Source organism: Parasteatoda tepidariorum, chromosome 7, assembly GCF_982258835.1.
Source record: "Parasteatoda tepidariorum strain Cologne lab strain chromosome 7, Ptep-v5.0, whole genome shotgun sequence".
Lineage (NCBI taxonomy): Eukaryota > Metazoa > Arthropoda > Arachnida > Araneae > Theridiidae > Parasteatoda > Parasteatoda tepidariorum.
In genome coordinates this window covers 28,110,858-28,132,647 of record NC_141761.1, presented here as the reverse complement: position 1 = coordinate 28,132,647, position 21,790 = coordinate 28,110,858, and the positions used below count along the sequence as shown (strand labels likewise).

Sequence of the window (21,790 nt, the reverse complement as noted above, 5' to 3'; positions counted from 1 at the left end):
GGGTTACATTGTTTTTTTATGCCGACTTGGCGATAATTTGATTCTGGCAAAAGAAATACTCAAAATGCATTTAATGCAATTACAATAAAAGATCAAAATAGGCTGTCAAATGGTACCAATGTTTAAATAAGCAGAACTATTATTAAAAATTGAAATTGGAAGATTAATAAGGAGCTGATCAAGAATTTTAATAAGTTTTTCTTAAAGAAAAAGAAAAGAAATAAAAAATGATGGAAATAATCTAGATTTGTCTCTATGTCCCTAATCTCAGCATTTAAAACTATCGTCAGTTTAGAAAACAGATACTTTCTACAGAATTTCAATGGATATGGTCTTGTTTTCGAACTTATGATTAAATTTGTCAATGAAATAAAGAATCTTTAAATATTTTTCACAAGCTTAATTTGTGATTTTAGATATAATATTGATTTTGTCACTGTTTACCCAAATGTTATTATTTTAATGTCGATGAATTTATTAATGCTAGTAAAGCACTTTGTCACATTTCCCTGTTATAGCCTATCTCTGTGGCAACATGATATCCCAATAATTAACGAGAATATTGTGAATCTGGATAACACGTGAAGTTAGAATTCATTTTACTTTGTTTACGTTATGATTTTCTCGGCGTATAAAATTTGCAAATGAATTTAAAAGAAAAAAAAAACGTTTGAAATGTGCGGTTTGTTGCGTTCCGCTTAACAAACATTGTAATGTGAGAACAAGGTAATGTGTTTACAGCAATTCTCTAAATTACTAACTAAGTTCGTCATACAATAGAACTGCTAATTGAGAAAATTTGTAAAACAATGTTTTAAAAATCACCATTTGCATAAAACCACCTGAAGCTGTTTGAGGACTTATATATATATACTTTTGGATATAAAAGTATATATATATATATATATACTTTTGGAGGAAACTAAACCGCATATGCAACCTTCACGTGAAGTCGAGCACTTTACAGTAGAACAGTTTAACGAGTACCAATACCACACACCCTCGGTCCCTACGCAGACTGATCCAAGTGGTCACCCACCCGCACACTGACCATAGCCAGTGATGCTTGACTTCGGTGATCTGCTGAGAACCGTGTCTTAACGATCACTCCACTGCGGGACGAATGAATTCTGAAAACGTGAAATAGAAAAATATGAAAAGTACGTTTTTACGTAATATGTGGAGAAAATCGACATTCCCTTTCATAAATCTCATTTTCGAAAAAGGAAAATAAGGCACTTTTTAAAAACACTTATTAAGAAAAGCACCTTTAAAAAATGAAAATCGAAAATAAGCACCTTTAATCACTTTTTAAAAACGCTACACACCATGTTTTATACCTTAGTCACTCAAATCAAGATAAAAAAAATCGTCAAAATTCAAGATAGTATTTAAGTCCATCCCCCTTTTACCCCCTTATCCCTTTAGGGACGCAACATGAAATTCATTGATATCTTAATATAATTTTATATTATGAGGTAGAAATCATAATCCTTTTTATACTATGCTACTTTACTTAAAAAGCACTTTTTAAAAATGCTACGCACCATGTTTTGTACAATAGTCACTCAAATCAACGTAAATAAATCGTCAAAATTCTAGATAGTATTTAAGTCCATCCCCCTTTCACCCCCTTATCTTTTTAGGGACGCAGCATGAAACTCAATGATATCTTAATATCATCTCATATTATGAGGTAGAAATCATATTCCTCTTTATACTATGCTACTTCACTAATGGGGAAATAAAGTTTTCAGAATTTTAATTTGCTGCTGAAAAAAAGACTTAACACAAATACAAATGTAAAAAATTAAATCAAAATAAATCAATATTCTACAGCGTCTTTACGAACATCGTTGAGAAACTATGATATAATGATCTATTATTAGAATCATATGATTCTATTATTAGAATCATATGATAAAATTAAATATGAGCCAAAAGTAAAGATAAATAACAAAATATGGTAACCCAATTGCATGCACCCGTTCAGGCAATTAAGCAACCCTATCGGCAACTCCGAACGGAGGAATTGCGCTTAGAGTTTCACTTACACTTGCAGTTACACTTACGGTTGCGCTTATTTTTCTCTCGTGTGATAGAGGCATAAGTTAACAGTTCTTCATGCAACTATTTCAGTTGGATTAGTCTGATGTATTGTTGAAAACATTGCTTTTAACGCCATCTGTTGATGAACTAATGCTATAACTTGAATAAATTACTCAGCTTCTTCAGCCGAACATAACAACCAATATATTTATTTCAATTTTTTCATCAGGATTAATTTATCTGTTTTTAGATACCATGTTAACTATAGTATAAATATAATATTTATTCTATAGTTAACGTGTATACTATACCATACGTGTAACTATAGTTATAATATTTATACTATAGTTATACTTTATTAATACAATATTAGAAAGCACTCTTTTTTGTGCGGATATATTTGTGTGACCAGATGAGATTATTTATTTTCCGAATTTTGTTTTTCCGACTTTTTATTTATTTATTTTTTTATTTTTTAAATATTTTTTAAAAACCTTTTATTTATTAATACCTTTTTATCCCTTTAAAACTTTTTATATTTTTTTTCTTTTAATTTTTACCTATTTTATGGGTTTTATGTACTTGCAGCTTTCCTGCTGTAAATAAAACAAACATATTTTTATTTGTCTTAATTTACTTCGTTATTCGCTCTTTTCTATTTTTTTTTTGTCTATATATATGCGTGTGCATGTAAACATAATTTTTACAAATACTTAATTTCTACCTTAAAGCAAATATAAACTGGTGTTATCATTTAATACTTTTAACAAAAAAAGATTGTCATAATGATATATGTTCTTTAAAAGAGTTTTATCTGAAATACACGAGATAAAAATGTTATCTTTTGCAGTGTTTATTATGCTACTTCTTTTTTATAAAGGAGGTCACTTAGTTCATTTTATGACAGTAAATAAGTTTTTACTGAGTTACAATTTATTCGAAATAACTCCTCGAATTTTTAAAAAGCATTTTGTGGCTTTGCTTTTATTCTTTCTAACTTAACATATTGTTGTTGCTGTAACTAATACCACTCATCAAAGACAGAAAGCCTGATAAGGGAATACAAGCGAAATTTTTAAGGCATTGGGTGCGTTTCTTGTTTTTCAGTGTCACCATCTATGGCCAAGAAGACGACTGCAGACACACACACATCACAGCTTGTTTTACAGGGGGGACCCATTCAAACTCCATTCATTCCACCACAGATCGTAATTTTGACCAGAACCCGAAAATGATAAATTTCCAATTCAGTCTCACCAGAAGTATTGATTTGTTATAGGAAATTGGAGAACTTTGTCACCCCTACAGATTTAACATGCGCTAGTCATTATTTAACACAACGGGAATCCTCGACCGGCGGGATTCGAACTCAAGCTCTCACTAAAAATTATAGTTTAGATATGTAATTTGAGTCGTGGTATCTAAGGGGATAGAGCGTTCGCCTTCCAATGGGGTGAACTGGGTCCGAATCCCAGTGATGGCTGGCCGATAAGAATTCCGCACAGAACTTGTACCAACCACAGTGCTGACGTAATATATGGTAGACAGATCATGGATGAGAGTCACATTGACGCTAGGCTGAACGTGGGAGGTCGTCGTCGTTTACTTGTAACGCAAATGCTGGTTAGTTCCATCAAAAAGTCCTACATGAAAGCAAAATTTCTCCCAATGCCCACTAAATAACGAAACGCTAGTAAGTAACTTGAATGACCAGTAAGTGTTTTAGCGGTTTTGAAACAAGCTAGTTGTAAATGGTTAAAAACAGTATAAATTTGTACTTATGGTTTTTTAACCATACTAGCTGTAAATGGTTCCAAAACCGTAAACGTAAAAACAATTCGGTACCTAACGTGCTAAACGTGGGAGGCTAAACGTGGGAGGTCTTCATCGTTTACTTGTAACGCAAATGCAGGTTAGTTCCATCAGAAAGTCCTACATGAAGGCAAAATTTCTCCCAATGCCCATTAAATAACGAAAAGCTAGTAAGTAACTTGAATGACCAGTAAGTGTTTTAACGGTTTTGAAACTAAGCTAGTTGTAAATGGTTAAAAACAGTATAAATTTGTACTTATGGTTTTTTAACCATACTAGTTGTAAATGGTTCCAAAACCATAAAGGTAAAAACAGTTCGGCACCGTAAACTTTACAGTTAATTGGATGGACAGATTGTTGCCGGTTATTTCACCATAACTTTGGAATAGAAATTCTAACAGTGTAGAAGTACGTTCAAAGACCTGTTTAATATTCACTAAATAAATTTTAAATGTGAAAAACAAGGGTTTTTTAAAAGAATTGTTCAAATTCGTCTCTCTTTCCCCTAAATATAACAATACAATTGATAGTTGCTAGTTCTACAGAAAAACTATGAACTATCAACTTATTAACCTAATACAGTGACCTGAAAAAACATAAACAACAACACGGATGTATGTATGAATATGATGACAACGCCCTTATGTAACAGAAAACAATATTACACACGTAATTTTTCATTACTTTACTTGTTTAAACAAACGTATCTAACCTTTCCTATTTAAAAAATGACGAAAGTTTATTGTAAACAACATGCCCACCACATGTATTCTTCATTAGTTTTTGTAGTGAACATTGCGACTTAATATTATAAAACTTAAAAAACAGGCATACTGCTCAACATCACCCTCCTCGCTTAAATAATGAAGCTCGTGTAACGTTAGATTATCCATTCTTCTTTTCGCTATTTTCATTTTCATTTAAAAGGAATTATTTCTCAATTTAAATCTTTTCGATTTAAATTCTTAAGCGTATGAATGTTATTCGAACAATATTTTCAAGTTGTGTGGTAAGGAACAGAGGACAAAGCCTCCAATGAAATTAAAATAAACTATTTGAGATATTACGGTACAGAAAACTGGGGTATTAAACAAGACAAAAAGTAAGCGAAGAGAGGTCAGATCAGGATGCGATCTGAAAGCAATTGCGTAAGCAGTTTCATAGGTTGGCGTCCGTTAGCAAAACGAGACAGATTTCTGTTTTCTATTCATTAAAAAAGAATCTTTCTTCCTCTTAACTTTTGATGTCCACTTATTTTCAGAAGAAAACTATATTTTTCGATCGAATTTGTACTATTCCTTAGAAATAACTATCATAAAAGATTATTTCACTATGAAAAAAGCTCCCATTGGAGTTCTCCAACTAGAAAAAGTAAAAAGGAGTTTTTCACTTTCATATTGTAAAATTGTTTTAATTTATGTTTTCATAAATATTCAACATTGTTTTAAAATTGGTACATATAGCACTATATGTATGTATATCTCGTAAAAAGTAATTAAGTTTTTATATCAAATCTAACAAAAAAAAATTTAATGCATTTGTTTCCAGAAAATATTTGGTTAAAGGTTTTTTGTCTAATTAAATATACAAATTTGAGCTACCTTTTAATTTTGTGTATTTTTTTAGGCTTGCAAACGATTCGTAGACATCCGAAAATAAAATAAAACTTTGAAATTTTTTTTTTTGGGGGGGGGGAGAGAAAAGTTTTTGACATATATAATACATGCATACAAATGGAAATTCGAGTGTCTAGACATTTATTTTGAAGGAAATTCAATTTTGGTATTCAAATGTTTTGAAAAGAAATTTATCTTGAAAACTAGGAAGATATATTTTAAGCTCATGTCCTCTGAAAGTTGCTTTTTGGTCTATTTCTGCTATCGCACTATCATATAATAATAAAGATTTTGACTGATAATGCAACTAAAAAGATGCACATTAGAGAGCACTGTTTGAAATGATCATATATATAAATATGAGACTATCAATTATTTTGTACAGTGCGCAAAAAAAAAAAAAAAAACGGACCTCCCCGAATAACTTTTGATCTAATGATCGGATTTTTATGGTCTAAAACTCAATCTTAATTTTTCGAAATAATGATTTCAAAAATGCTAACTTAATAATTATCACAAACGATATTTTTAGTTGCGAAATCAGACACAAAAACATACTTTCTCTGAATAAACATGCCCCGCAGTGAACTGATCGTTAAGACACGGTTCCCAGCAAATCATCGAAGTCAAGCATCACTGGCTGCGGTCAGTGTGCGGATGGGTGATCACTTGGATTAGTCTGCGTAGGGACCGAGGGTGTGCGGTATTGGTCCTCGTTAAACTGTTTTACCGTAAAGTGCTTGAATTCGCTTGCAGGTCGTTGGGCTACCGAAGCGGGGGTGCCATCCCCTCTGTAGAGGATCAAAATTGTGATGGCATGTCTTCGGATCATCCTCAGGGATGTTTCCTAGACCGTCGCCAATAGCCCATTGTGCAGCTCTAGTGCTGCGTAAATTAACTACACCTACAACAACAACAACTTAATAAACATACCTGCTTTAGACCAGATTCGGATTTCTGACTCCCAAAACATAGGGGATAGCCGCAATCGAGGAAATATGGTCCTAATAGTTTGGTCAGGAGGGCGGTCCATAACTTGGACCCCCAAATGCATTTACTTCTTGCGTATTTCATGATATCTCAATTTTGTTTTAATCGAGTTGAAAAATTTTGCCCACTATTATAAAATTCATTTATCCAAAAATAATTTCCCCCCAAAAAATACATTTTAGTAAATAGTTCTTTAGTATTTTATTTAATATTTATCGAAAAAATTTGGAACTGTAAGGTATGCAATTTTTTTATATCATTTTAAAGAATATTCTTTCACATGTAAAAGTAGGAAGTTTAGTCAAATCGCCCGAATACAATCCTGAAAAAATTGAATTATTAAAATACGACTTTTTACCCCTTCATTAAGATTATATCCTTTTTACCCCTTCATTAAGATCATATCCTTTTCACCCCTTCATTTAGATCATATCCTTTTTACCCCTCCATTAAGATCATATCCTTTTTACCCCTTCATTAAGATCATATCCTTTTCATCCCTTCATTTAGATCATATCCTTTTTACCCCTTCATTAAGATCTTATCCTTTTTACACCTTAATTTAGATCATATCTTTTTTACCCCTTCATTATACGAATCATTAAGAATGAGTCCTAGAACTTGAAGATCCGATCACAAAATCAAAAGTTATTAAGTTTTTTCTTATTTCGCACTCTTTGCATGAATTTAAAAGCACGCCTTTTGGATATATTACTAGTTTATACAATTTTAATACACTACGTAACCGCATAAATTTAAGAGACGTTTTACGAAAAAGTTTTAAAAATTAATTTATATATTTATAACTGATTATTTGTTCAAGGGTTATTCCGGAATATTAGATTAAGGACCGTTTCGGTGAAATTGCTAAAAAATCTTTTCATATTTTTTGGATATTTTTGAAAATAGAATTGATTTGAGAAAATCTGAAACAGATTTTTGTGTTTTTCTTATAAAATTTAAGAAAAATCTTGATTTAAAATTGCTTGAATGTGCCAAATATGGTACTTTTTTTTAAAAAGGAAAAAAAAATCCTTTTCCAGAAGGCTTTGCTTTAAAACTATTTTTGTATACTAAGGGTGGCCTTTAAGGAACAACCCTTTATTTGCTATTAAAGTAATGGTTGTTGATACTTTAAAAATATTTTGAACAATGACAAGCGAATTCAGCAATTTTAATTTTACTTAACGGGAAACGGAGAAATGAATTGTGAAAGAATATGATATTTTAGTGCTGCAGCCACTTAATCTCTCAGTTTGATCTGTCCGTTTTCTTAATCTCTCGTTTTCAAGTCATTAAAAAACGGGCAGAAATTTATTATTAAAAAAACTAAAGTATAAAAGTTTTTTCTTCCACTTTTATCAGTTATGATAAAGAATTAGAAGACATTTCAAATTCAATTTATATTATGTAATTTATGTGTTTTGTTCTAAGTAGAAGAGCAGAATCGAATTATGAACTTTGGATTTCCTATCGTTACCTCATAGAATATAAACTCTCTGATTTTATTTTGAAATATGTTTCATTCAGTATAAGCTGTACTAAAAAACAAAAGTGACTATCACTATTTATTCATAAATGGCTATCACTATAGAGCATCACTTACCTCAAATTTTTTTATAATGTACAGAAAATTTAATATTTGGCAGACAAAGTAACGTGTTGAATTTATCTTTGTGCAAATAAAGGCATCCAATTGAGTTCGGCGCATTTGTCTTTAAAAAATTGCCATTGAAATTTTTATTTTATTTCTTTCAAATTTTTTTTAAAATTTCTTTTTAAAATAAAGGCAAAGTTGAGATTAAAAACTAAATTTAATAATAACAGCTTTACAATAAATTGTAAAGTATAAATATCAAAAAAAAATTTTTAAACTAAAAATTCAAATATTTCAAACACACAGTGAAATAGAACTAAATGTATTGTGTAGTATTGACTTTTTTAAATAAAAATTCTAAACATTCTTAAAGCATGATAAAAATAATAAATTCACACACATACACCTTAACTTTTAGTTTAAAACTTGATAACATAATATAAAATCTACATACAAAATCACAAAGAATTGTGTATTAAACTTTTGTTTGTAATGCGTGTTCAAATCAACGTTTTTCTGATAATGCATTTTGTTTGTAGTTGCTATTCTTTTACGTTTGTCAGAAAGCAGGAAGAATCGATTCTAAAGAATCGAGAACAAAAAAATTAAAAAGATTTAGAAAGTTAATAAACCGCTTTTTACTGGTACCAGCAACTGTGAATACTTTTAATCCCAATTAGAAGTAATTTATTACTAGGATTACTTTTATTTGCAGTTAATTACAACTGTAGTCATTTACAGTATTTGCTACCCATTGCTGTTGAGTAGTTTTAAAATTTGAATTTATTCTTGACAAATGAATTAGGAATGAAGACAAAAAGATAATGATTTAGTACTGTATATGTAAATTATATACATATTTAAACTGTATGCAAATAAGCACATACGCACTAAGTTTATTTACAGTGGGTAAAAAAATGGTGAACTAAATAACATTTGATCTACTGATCGCATCTATAATTTCTAAGACTCTATCTTGATGGTCCGAGAGGTGACCTCAAATTTGCTATCTAATTTTTAAAGACAATATTTTAAATTAAAAAAGTCACACACAAAAACGTGCTATTTCAGAATAAACATGCAGTTTTTTCCATTGATTTGCATTAATGACCTTAAAATATAGACGGAATCAGCAATTTGGAAAATATGATTCCAATAGTTTGGCCAGGTGAGCGGTCCTAAAGTTGGACCTCATATTGTTATTTTTAATTTTTTTTCCTATTAAGCCATAACTCGAGGAGTTTTTAAGTGAATTTAAAAATGTTTGCACAAATTTATGTAACTTGTTTATCCAAAGAGAATTGCATGCAAAAAATAACTTTTAGTAGATATTCATCATCTCTTATTATTTTATTTAATATTAGTTGAAAAAATTTCGAATTGCAAATTATAGAATTTCTTAGATCATTTTAAATAATAGAATTTTACGTGACAAAATACAAAAATACAGTCAAATATCAAAAAATCAAATCGTGAATCAGTTCCTGAAATATCAAATTTTAAAAAAGTCATGTAAAACAGTATTGTATGTGCGCACCAGAGGCCCCCTAATGAGCATCTTTGGTGTGCACATACAATGTTCGTATGATTTATAAGCGTACATACAATAATGCTGTATTTACGTACGTATGCTTGTATTTATTACTATGTTTATAGTTTTTCACCTAGTAAATCAAGCAGTAAAATATATTCAGTAAATTTATACATTGTTGTAAAAAGAAATCAATTACCTACAATCCCGATTAAAAACAGATTGAGCCTACTTCCAATTACGATTAAATTTACTCAAGCTGTAATCGTTTGTTACATTTATTTGCATTTACGATTACTTTTAACCGTTAAATTATAAATACTAAGAATTATTATCTTTTGTTATCGTTCTTGGTTAATGGAATTAGCTGCGACTTCTTTCGTTCATAGGTAACGTTCACTTGATATATTGATTACCTGTAACCACTTTTTGCTGTTTTGTTGTGAATCTTTTCAAGCAAGTATCGGACGGCTAAACAAATATAAATTGAAAAATGAAATTGTGCAAAGAGTGATGTCCAGAAAGAGTGAAGTTCAGGGAAAGTTTATTGTGAAGATTACATTTGCATTGAGGTATCGCATATGAAACTGGTCTTCTTTTCAAGTGGTTACCCAAAGAGTCAAGCTTTGAAAGAGGGCATGGACACAGAAGTCAAAAAACAATACTTGTTAAGGTAGGAAGCAGCATTACCGGTTCAGAGAAGCTAATCGGTGAAGCTGAGATGTTTTTTGGTGTTCAATCATTGCCCACTATTTACAAAAAAAAATAATAATTAAATAAATAAAGAAGCATAGATGTCGAGTACAAATTTTGAAGAATGACAATCAAAACCTGACAACAAATTTCAACGTCAAAGAAGGAATGTTCTATTAATCATTGACAATTGTCTAACACATCCTGAAATGACTCTAAATTTAAAATCTATCAAGCTTGTTTTGTTTCCACCCCACATGGCATAAAAACTTCAGCCTATGGACAAAGAGTTATAAAAATCAATTTATAGACGGAAAAAAACATATCCAGCGACTAATCAGAAAAAATTGAAGCAGAGCAAGAAATTCTTTAAATCAATCTTCTCGAAGCCATCGTGATTATTCAGTAATCTTGGGAAGAATTTGAAAAACGTACTTCTGCAAATTGCTTCCTTCATTCTTGAATTCATCTCAACTGATTCGAACAAAAAGTAAGAAAATCAGGAAAAGGAAAAGAAAATAATCAAAAAAATTCAAATCAGAAATGTAGGCCGAATTCCAGCATGGTTTTCCTTTAGATATTAGTCTTAACACTTTCGTCGAAGAAAAGGAAAATCCTGAAACGATATCCACCATATTCTTCTCGTCTTTAATGAAAAGAAATATAACACGGATCACGAGGAGAAATTAAAAAAACGTGAAGATATGAATTCTAAAACTATTTCTCCTGTATTTGATCAGGTTCTCACTGCAGCAGATACTCTTCTCTCATATTTTCAGGAATAATCTATTGTTATTGCTGAGGTATTTAGTACTTTGAATATTTCAAAAATTATAGACTACTTTCAAAAAATTTAAATTGTTAGATGCGAATTTCGTCATTGTTTTTCTTAAGGAAAGTGAAATGATGTATATATTTACTTTAAATGTTTATAAATTCCTTTTGTGTGTTTGAAAGAAGATATTTCTTTTAAAGATACGCTAAATACTGGTTTTCATTCTGCCTGGGTTTGGCTTGAAATAACAAATTTAATTCAGATTTTGATTCCTATAATATTCATTAAACCGATATATATATATATATATATATATATATATATATATATATATATATATATATATATATATATATATATATATATATATATATATATATATATATATATATATATATATATATATATATATATATATATATATATATATATATATATATATATATATATATATATGGCATGTTCAATGATAGTTCATATCTCAAATTTTAATTTTCTAGGACAGACAAACAAAACGTTTTGTTTGCCCTTATTTTCATGACAAGTAAAAACAATTTTTAAAAAAGTTAACAGATGTAGTATGAAACATTTTTTTGGTAACCAAAATATGAAGAAAATAAAAGCTGAAATGCTTTCAGAGATAAAAAAAACACTGAGATAAGTTTAAAAATTTTTTTCAGTGGTTCCAATGTTATCCACATATGATTTCAAGCCTTACCAGATCTTTGGAGTGTTATTTCAAGATGGTTTTTTTTACGATGAACTGTGTTTTTTTTTCAATAAGCCTTTTCGATTTACTTTCGGGAAAAAAAGAAACCGTTTCAAAACTCAGACAGTTTAGATCCATCGAAAGATATAAGATATTTTTGTTTTTATTGCCGTAGAAAGTAGTTTTCCCCTGTAAATTGCACCTTATTGGTAATATTGCAGCCTTTCTTTTATTGCCAAAATTAAATGTTCTATTATTTTAACCTAGTTGATCTCCAAACACGTTGTCTTAAGCTGAAAAGCAAACAGAGGACTTTAAGCAATAACCATTAAAAATATAGGACAGTAATGAGAATTCTAGATTTTTTATTTCTATTTTAAACAAACTGATTTTTCTGTTGAGAAAGTGAAACTAAGAGAAATTTGTAAAGGCAAACTCAATTAAGATACAACTAAAAGGATAGAATTAAAAAGAGAAAAAATTCATTCAAGTAATTACAAAAGAGAGTAATTTTTTATTCCATCTCCCCTAAAATGATATTTAGGGGACATGCTATACACCTCGCGTAAAAACGAGAAATTGAATTCAAATAAGTTGTTTATTTTTTTATTATTCATTTCTCATCATTTATTTAATATAAAAAAACATATTTTATGTAATATATATGTTTATATTATATTTGAAGAAATAAAAATTAATTCAATTTTGTTTTCATGTTAAATATTTTTAATAAAATATTTATATAAACAAAATAATTTGGAAGAAAAAAAATTTTTCCAGAAATTTTTTTAATTAATTTTGTTACATATTTTTATAAAATATTTCTAAAATATTTAACAATATTGAAATAATTTTTTTTAAATAATTTTACATATCAATGTAAAGAAATGTGAAGAAAAGTTTAATTTAAACTAAAACCAAAGTAGTTCTATCATTTTATATTATCAGTATCACAAATGGATATATATATGAAGAATGTCGAACATTAGTTTAGAAATTGGTTGAATAAATATCATGAAATATCTCCATTCCTTTAATGGTGGGGGCCAGGATCTTATATAATAACTTCTAGAAACTGTTTTTAGCATACCGTACATAATACAGCATTTCCTAAAATGAAAACTATTTTGTAAATAATGGCTGTTTATACGAACAGTTCTAAATTGAAATATTATCGTTAACATTTTTTGTAGATAACTGTTTAATAAAAATGTGTTATGTTCTGAGTTATATTTAGATTTAATGTTCGCGTTTCATTCAATTTTTTTCTAATCCTTAAACTTTTACGGAAAACCTGATTGCAAAAATTTTTTAGCATAAATTATTTTAATGTTTTGCCTTTCAGCATCAAAACGTCAATTTCTTTTATCATTAGGCTGAAAGCTGGTCATAATTTTAAATTTCTTTTACTTGCTTTTTTTCGCAATTATCTTATTTTATTTCCTTTAAAAGAAAACATTGCACGGTGCAATTTACTTTTGATTAAATTGTGAGAAATTTATTGTTCAATAAAATCGAGTTCTGACTTTAAATGAAGTTCCCGTCATGTTGAGCTTGTGATTAAATTGAAATAAAACCGGACATGTAACGTAAATTTTATATTAAAACCAGTAAACATTTATTTATGATTTATATACATATACTTACAAAGAAAGAAAAAAAAATATTGATACCTATTGTTACTGTACTAAACTCAACTAAATTGTACTAAACTAAAATAAAACCATTAATTGCAAATTATGTAAGTTGCCTAGCATGGAACGCTCCAAATTTTAAACTTCTTCCGTTTGAAAATAGTTTAAAATCTTCAGTTTTTATCTTGAGAAAAAAGTGGAGGTATTCAATTCTTCTCTTTAAATAATAATAACTCTATTCAAATAAATAATATCGCTACGGCAACTGTCTTTTTTTACTGTAACTCTTTCAACAAAATTAGTATTTATTTTAAATAGAGCAATAGCATCAAGAAACTAAGATTCTTATTTATATATAAAATGTGTACTGTAAAGCTTTATGAATGGAGAAATAGCATTAGTCTGTTTAGAAGAAACGTAAAAAATCACCAAACTATTACTGATGCCATTGATTCATTTTAGTACTAGGTTTTAGTTGATATTTTTAAAAAATAGGTTATGCATTAAGAGGCAAAATTTTGAGAGAATGGTACGAAGTTATTTAGGAGGAGAGTAAATAATCTCCATGCTATTATTGACACCAATGATACATGCTTAATTTTAGTGAGAAGTACAAATTAAACTAAAAAAATAATGTTTTAATTAGAGAAACCGAAGAAAATTGTCGTTTTTTATTGATGCCGATGATGAATTTTGGTAATAATTATTAATAGAAGTAAAAAAAAGTTATCTACTAAAATTAAAAGTTCATGGAGATGGTACTAATTCGTTTAAGAGAGTGTAATAAAAGTCTTACTATTATTGACACAAATATAGGTAATGGGCACTTTAGGTTTTATGATAATTGGTTCAATTTTAATTGTAATATTGTATAAGGAGTTTTTTTTTAATGGGACATTGAAAACTATAAGTACGGGAAAAAAGGGCTTGATCGTGGCAAATCTCAAGTAAAAGCCTCCTACCAAGAGAAACTGAATACAGTTAATTTATTGTGATGGAATGAACAGCTAAAAACGTGTTTTTGAATCTAATAATGTAAAGCTAACTAATCTAATAATGTAAAGCAGCCGTCAAGGACGAAAATTAATAAATAAAATATTTGGGTTCTTTTAGCTTTATAAATTCTGTTCATATAAGTCTTTCAGTTATGAAACAAAAAAAAACATTTTCAATTTTTTTCGATTTAACTAATCCTTATTTGCGATACAGTGTGAGTCTCCTTATTAGGAGGCTAACGCACTTTATTTTTAGCTACCTCGGCTCATAGGGTAAGGTAATGATTTTTTTATTTTATGTTATAACCATCGTTGAACAGTCCACCCAATTTTGAATTCACGACAACCAGTGTTCAACTCCGTAATCTTGAGGATTTGAACTCGATCCAGAAAACTGGATTTTCTAATTAACCTAAGGCCTAGGCAATTCAAAGGCGTCGAATTGTATACCTAATGATTAGTCGAAGACCTCAAAAATTATAAGGATATTTAACCCATATTCTGGACTGATAACCTGTTTTTGATGCATGAATTCATGTAAACAGCCTAAATTATGCTGTTTCAATATATCATTGAAACTGGGATAGTCTTTAATGGATTCTTATATGTATTTATGAGTTTTGAAAATAAAAATGGTATTCCTACTCTTATTTCATTACTTTGATCACTTTAGAATAATAGATGTTTTTTTTATCATTACTATTTTGCTTCAAAGTATTTGATTTTTTATTTCAGATAAATAAATGACTGACTGAAACAAAATGGACATGACTTAAATCCAGCTCAGTTAAAGAAATGGGGCTTTTGATTTTACTTTTCTGCAATTCATTCGGACATGTCATTCTTATTCCAGAAGCAATTCAAAAGTTACAAAATGAAGAAGAACCTAAAGAGCATACTTTGTTTGAAAAGTAAATTCAATTTAAGAGGCAACTCTCCCTTCCCCAACGAGAGAAAATGTTTCAAAATCATCTGTTTCTTTCTTTTTTGATTATAGAAAAGCCTTCTACATCCAAATTTAGTTAAATGTGAACATTTATTGTTTTCGCTATAGTCCTAATTTTCATCAAAATATGAAAGGAAATAAAAGCAGAATCTAGCTTCTCGATTTCTAATTTTAAATCAAGTATATTCTAAAGAACGCTGTTATCAAACAGAAATCTGAAAAAAATAACCAAACATTGAATGCAATTATACTGACTGGAAAATTTTGAAATGGTTATCTGTTTTCATTTTTCATAAGACTAAGACTTTCAAAGCTAAAATTAAAGTACTGATTATGTTTTGTTGACAAAAAGAATTTTATTGACTGGATATTATGGAAATAGCAAATCGCTTAGCTATTAGTATATGAAAATTTCATGCATATAAATTTGTTAAAACCAACCTAGATTCAATATTTTTTAATCATTTAATTGAAATACAGACCAAAATGTCAGAAACGAATGACAATAATTCCCCAACGGCTACTGAAGCAAGTATGTTGTACTTGTGGACAACAATGGTAAACATATCCAACGTCACTCACTCATCCGAACAAAGCGCCCTGTTTTATAACGACACATTTTTCGATGACGACATTCAAGTTCCAAAAGCTGTCGAAGCACTCATGTATATAATGTACATAGTGATATCCGTGGCTGCTATTGGTGGAAACTTAACAGTGTGCTATATAGTGTTCGCGTATCAAAGAATGCGATCTGTCACAAATTTTTTCATCGTTAACTTGGCAATTGGAGACATATTGATGGCCAGTCTTTGCATACCTTTCGGATTCGTCTCGAACTTGCTTTTGCAGTATTGGCCATTTGGTGCTGTCATGTGCATAGTGGTCAGTTATGCTCAAGCGGTCTCCGTTTTCATCAGCGCATACACTCTGGTAGCTATCAGCATCGACAGATACATTGCCATCATCTATCCGTTGAGACCTAGAATGACCAAACTTCAAGCAAAGTTGATTATAGTGCTGGTGTGGTTTGTAGCTCTGTTGACCCCTTTGCCGACAGCACTCATGTCGAAACTAGATCAACCTCAAGAGTGGATTGAGCGCAATCTGACAGACCGGTACACTTGCATGGAGGATTGGGAATCAAATACTCACAGATATCACTACAGCATGGCTTTGATGGTGCTTCAATATTTCTTTCCCTTGGCTGTTTTGATCTACACATACACTAGAATAGCAGTTGTTGTTTGGGGTAAGCGTGCTCCCGGTGAAGCTCAAGATGCCAGAGATCAAAAGTTGGCAGCTTCGAAACGTAAAGTAAGTAATCACTGGCAAAATGTGTTTTTTCCTTCACAATATTTGATTTAACACATTTTAATTCTTTCTTGCCTGCTGTTATTGAAAATTAAAATTTTTACCATTTGAAAATGAAAACCATTTGTTGCATTCTTATAATTTGTTAGGTTATTTTATCAGGAAAAAATATATAAGAAAATTTTGTTCAATTATTTCTTACGTTGTCTTATTTTTTTAACAGTAATTTATTCCCCTGTTTACAAATGTCTAAGTAGGCTTATTTAAATCAATAGGAAGCAATTTATGTGGCAGAGACTACTTATACAAGCGACATTCACTATTATATTTACCATTTTATAGCCATTTTTCATTTTTTGAAAAGAATATAACATTGTTAAATTTAAAATTTTGACTCTTTTCTTAAGAAAAAAATGTAAAACTTTTAATGCTTTTCTTACAACAATCATCCCTGATTACTAGCAATCTACTTCTTTGCTACACTTTTCTTAACTATATGCACATGTAACGCTAACGTGACCTCTATGCCTACTAATTTCTCTTTTCCTTCTTTCTTTCCTATCAGCTTTTTCTTTCTTTCTTTTTCAGATGATAAAAATGATGATTGTCTGCGTCTTTGTATTCACTCTATGCTGGCTTCCATTCAATTCCCTAATGGTTATCGGTGATCAGTACCCTGAGCTTTATAACTTGCCAAACATCATGTACTTGTGGTTTGCCTGTCATTGGCTGGCCATGAGCCATGCCTGCTACAACCCAGCTATTTATTGCTGGATGAATGAGAAATATCGTCACGGTTTCAGAGAGGTTTTCAGGTGGCTTCCTTGTGTCACAAATCCAAGAAGCAGGATGGCTCAATCCCACAATTCCACTGCAACAGCTGTATCTATGAGAATGACTACAAGAGTAGATGATTGCACTTTGAGCTTGAGAACAGCTGATGGATTCAATAGAGCTTGGAAAATATCTCACAGTATGGATCATCTAAAACAATTATTAATTTCCGGGTGTTCGATGTGTATTAAAATAATTAAGAGTATGTGTGGTATATGCTATGGATGATAACAAAATAAATTTGCTAACATATTGCACTGGGTGAGGATGCAGTTCGAGATAAGGAAATCAAATTTCGTACTTCGGCTACGTGCTCTAGAATACTATTGAAAAGAAATATTCAGCTTTCAAGTACTGTTATAACGATAAAATTTCAAAGAACCAAATATTTAAAAAAATAATACCTACTTTTTCCAGTCAAAACTTGATCATCATGGTTATAAAAAATAATTAATATGGGTTTGGAACGATATTTTAAGCTTAAATAGTGACAACGCTAGACAGAAAAGAAAATGTGTAACAAAAAAAATCATTCTGATGTCCTTTTTTTTATGCAGCCGCTTTTAGCAAGTTTAGTAGAATTCTTTCAGTAGAACGCGTCTCCCTCGTACATGATCCGCCGTTTATAATGCTTAAAATACCATTTCATGTTCTTCTATACATTCTATGTTTTTTAGCTGTTTCTTATGACGTAACTCCATTTTATGTTTTTTTTGCAGTAAACAAGTTTTATTTCAATAAAAGAAAATTACGTATAAAAATTTAAAAATTTCATAATTATATCACAATGAATAGTGGTTCTCAGGGGATAGAACGTTTGCCTTCCAATAAGACGAACCGGGTTTGAATCCTAGTGATGGCTGATCGATACAAATTACGCCTCACTCAGTTCGCACAGACCATATTGCTGATGTGAAATATCCTCAGTAGTAGACAGATCCTCATCAGACGGATCCCCTTGTCGTGAGGCTGACTGATGGAGGTTTTCGTGGTTTTCCTCTCCGCGTGACGGAAATGCGGTTTAGTTTCTTCAAAAAGACCTCCACAAGGGAAAATGTCTCCCAAAACTTAATCTAAGAGTTCCTATATTTTCAGGATAGGGTTCGAAATTACAAGGCTACGGAGTTGAACATTAGTTGTCGCAAAAACCAAACAATTGGGTCGGCTCTTCAACCACGGTTATAAAATAAAATAAAATAAAATTCTATCACTATAACTGTAACCGCGAGAGCTGAATAGGACCTGAAACACTATCCTTGAATACGTAATTTATAATTCCTTAATAAAAGAATTTTGTATCGAATGTTATGCTATCCAACGAATAATATGAAGTAAATAATGTAGAAATATTTTCTGCGCTTACATCCATTAAATAATATTTTAGCAACCTCAGTTTGGAATTGACGGACATTATATTCTATCTAACTTTGTTGCTATGAAACAGTCCAAAAACGATTCAGAGGGGGCATGAGCACAACATATGCAGAGTTTATGTTCTATCTGTAATTTTAGTTTTAATTCGCAAAAAATTCCGCAATAATTGATTTAAAAAATAATTATTTTAAATAGCACCGATTGAGGTCAAAATGTTACGTCATTTTGATATATATAAAGGTATGCCAAACGTCATTTTGTAACATTTAAATCTTAAATAAAAGTTGTCATTTTGTTACATATAAAACCTGAATAAAAGTATTTTTCTTAGTTTTAATACAAAAAGTATCTGTAGCTGGTGAAATACATTAAATATTACCGGATATTTGAGTTTCATTTACCAGAATGTATATTTGTATATACAATTTTACCAGAAACAATATTATTATACAGTACCGTAATTCCGTAAGTTTACAAGAATTTTTTTTCCATGCATAATTTTCAGTGTTGTCTGTTTTTAACATTTGTGAATTCTTACAGATGATAAAAATGATGATAACAGTCGTTTCTGTGTTCACTCTGTGTTGGCTACCGCTTAACACTCTCATAGTTGCGGGTGATGAGCATGACGTCATCTGGCAGTTTGAGCATATACACTACGTCTGGTTTGTGTGCCATTGGTTAGCTATGAGCAGTGCGTCCTACAATCCTATCATCTATTGCTGGATGAACTCCAAATACAGAGATGGATTTCGTCAAGTCTTCAGCAAACTTTTCTGTATTTCTGTTGAGAACAGTAAGTATAGGACATCTCTGAACAGAAATGGTCTCAACAGAACTACAATCTACACAAGTATTCGTTCATCTGGCATTAGCAGAGACTCCAGTCTGAAAGGCTCCTTAATAATAAAAGGCTTAAAAGGCCATTTTAGAACTGACAGCGGTGTTTCTTCTATTTATTCAGCTGAGCAGAATGAAAGCTTGGCCAAAGCGCACTTAAATGGTCATTCAAAGGCAGACTCAGTGGTTTAAATATCTAAACCAGAGATTCTCAAACAGCTTATTCCAAAGGATCGTAAAAATTTGAGAATTTCTTATTGATGTTCCATTTTACTTTCGAAATGTAAATTAGAATTCAGATGTAAAAAATAAAGCTAGATCTATATTATTCCCAGGTGAGCATTAAGTTGGAGAAAACGGTATAAAAGTTTGCATAATTCTATTGTGAGGTATGCGTTTCAGGATAAAAAAAAGTTTGCTCATGTCCGGCAGTCACGATTACAGTGGACAGAATTTGGAAAGCTTTGAATCGCGATACCAATTTTTTTTTTCTTCATCGAATCTTTACCCTCTTATTTAAGACTATATTGGGGTTGGAATGTTAGTTTAGCAACAATAGTAGATACGCAAGACAAAGACGAAAAAAGCAAGACGCAGCTTACAGAGTACAGTGGTTTCTTCTTTCTTCCTGTAGTCATCAAAGTTCGTTTAGCAAAACTGAACAACTGACACTACTAAAATTCATAAAATATATGGATCTTAATCTCTTTTTAACCCCGTCATGTGTAATGATAAAACTATCATTCCAACTTCATTTAAATTTTTCACAATTCGTTTTTTTCATTTTGAGATTCGCATTTTTATCAAAATATTATTATTATATTATTGCATTGAATGGAATTGATATTATTACGGCATTACAATTAGAAAATTGCGAAATTCTGTCACTATATCCGTAATCGAAAGACTTGGGCAGTCATTTCTAACGCTAGTATTAAGAGCATACTTTTTAATACATTTCCAAGCATTTATCCCGTTGTCTCAAAAACAAACCGTTGTCTTGACCAAAATTATACTTAATTTCTCAGTATTACTCAGCTTAAATATAGTATGTCTCCTAAGTTCAATTACTCAATATACATTAAAACTAGTGGGCTGCGCCCCCAGCTCGCTAACGCTCGCCAACCCCCGAAAATTGCTACGCAATCACATGGTTTGCTTCGCAAACCAAGCTCGCTTCTCTCGCTACTAACTTAGGTACATTGCAAATACCCAAAATTCTAAGAATTCAAAATAATCATTAAAAAACTTTTTTGTTTTAAAAAATTGCATCTTTTTAGTAAATACTAAGTCATTAAAATAAATTTGAATTCAAATAAATGACATGTAATTCGTTAAACCTATTAGAAATGTGCTATAGTATAATTCGTGATATAAATCAAAAATCGTCAAATAAATTCGTAATATATAAATTTGTGAAAAAAAGCGCTTTCGACAAAATACTGAAATAGAGATCTATCGACAAAGACTACTCACTTCTGCCTAGCTTAATAGTATGAGATTGCCGCAGCTGATGCTCTCTGGTTATTTCCGTTTCCGTTTTTAAAAGCGCTATATGCTGAGCCACCTCAGCTAGATTTGGCATGTGACATTTTTAGCGTCAATCATTGGTTGTTTCGCCGCGTAAGAGAAATGGTAACGTAAGCAAAACAAAGCAAACGCTGCCACCAGCGGAAAAGAAATACATCCAAAATTTGGGAGCCACGTAAGAGAGTTATATATATTAGATGCTTGCATTTCTTTTGAAAACATTGTCATAATCGTAACCACGTTTCACTTAAAAGCATTTTAATATTGATAAAATTTATCTTAACTGTACATTGAGTAATCAAATAATTTCTTATTTCAAATTACCATTTATTAGATTTGGTGTAGGTTGCTAAGAAAAGTGAGTTAAAAAAAGTTGCAAGAAAAATAGTGATATTCATTTTATCATGATTTTGAAAATAAATTTCTGAACATTTGATGATTATTGTCTAGCATAACTTGAAATTATCTTGAGGAGAAGAAAATTTCAAATCTGGAATGGTATATTTTGATTGGAGCCGCGATATAAAATTGTTGGGAATCTCTGGTTTATG

At 30.4% G+C, this 21,790-nt stretch overlaps 1 protein-coding gene across 2 annotated transcripts in view; it reads left to right on the top strand.

Annotated features, from left to right (window-relative positions):
* The window catches only part of LOC107443440 (RYamide receptor), a 76,156-nt gene extending 55,007 nt beyond the window's left edge, over positions 1-21,149 (top strand). Inside the window, exons 2-3 of one of the 2 annotated variants that reach the window (XM_016057295.4) lie at positions 15,137-16,664; positions 19,410-21,149. In XM_016057295.4, coding sequence (XP_015912781.2) covers positions 15,834-16,664; positions 19,410-19,901 — 1,323 coding nt within the window. In that variant the 5' untranslated portion in view covers positions 15,137-15,833 and the 3' untranslated portion in view covers positions 19,902-21,149. Of the gene's footprint in view, positions 1-15,136; positions 16,665-17,249; positions 18,025-19,409 lie in introns of those variants that run through there. The other variant, XM_071183683.2, reaches the window with a different exon arrangement.
* The last annotated feature ends 641 nt before the right edge of the window (positions 21,150-21,790 follow it).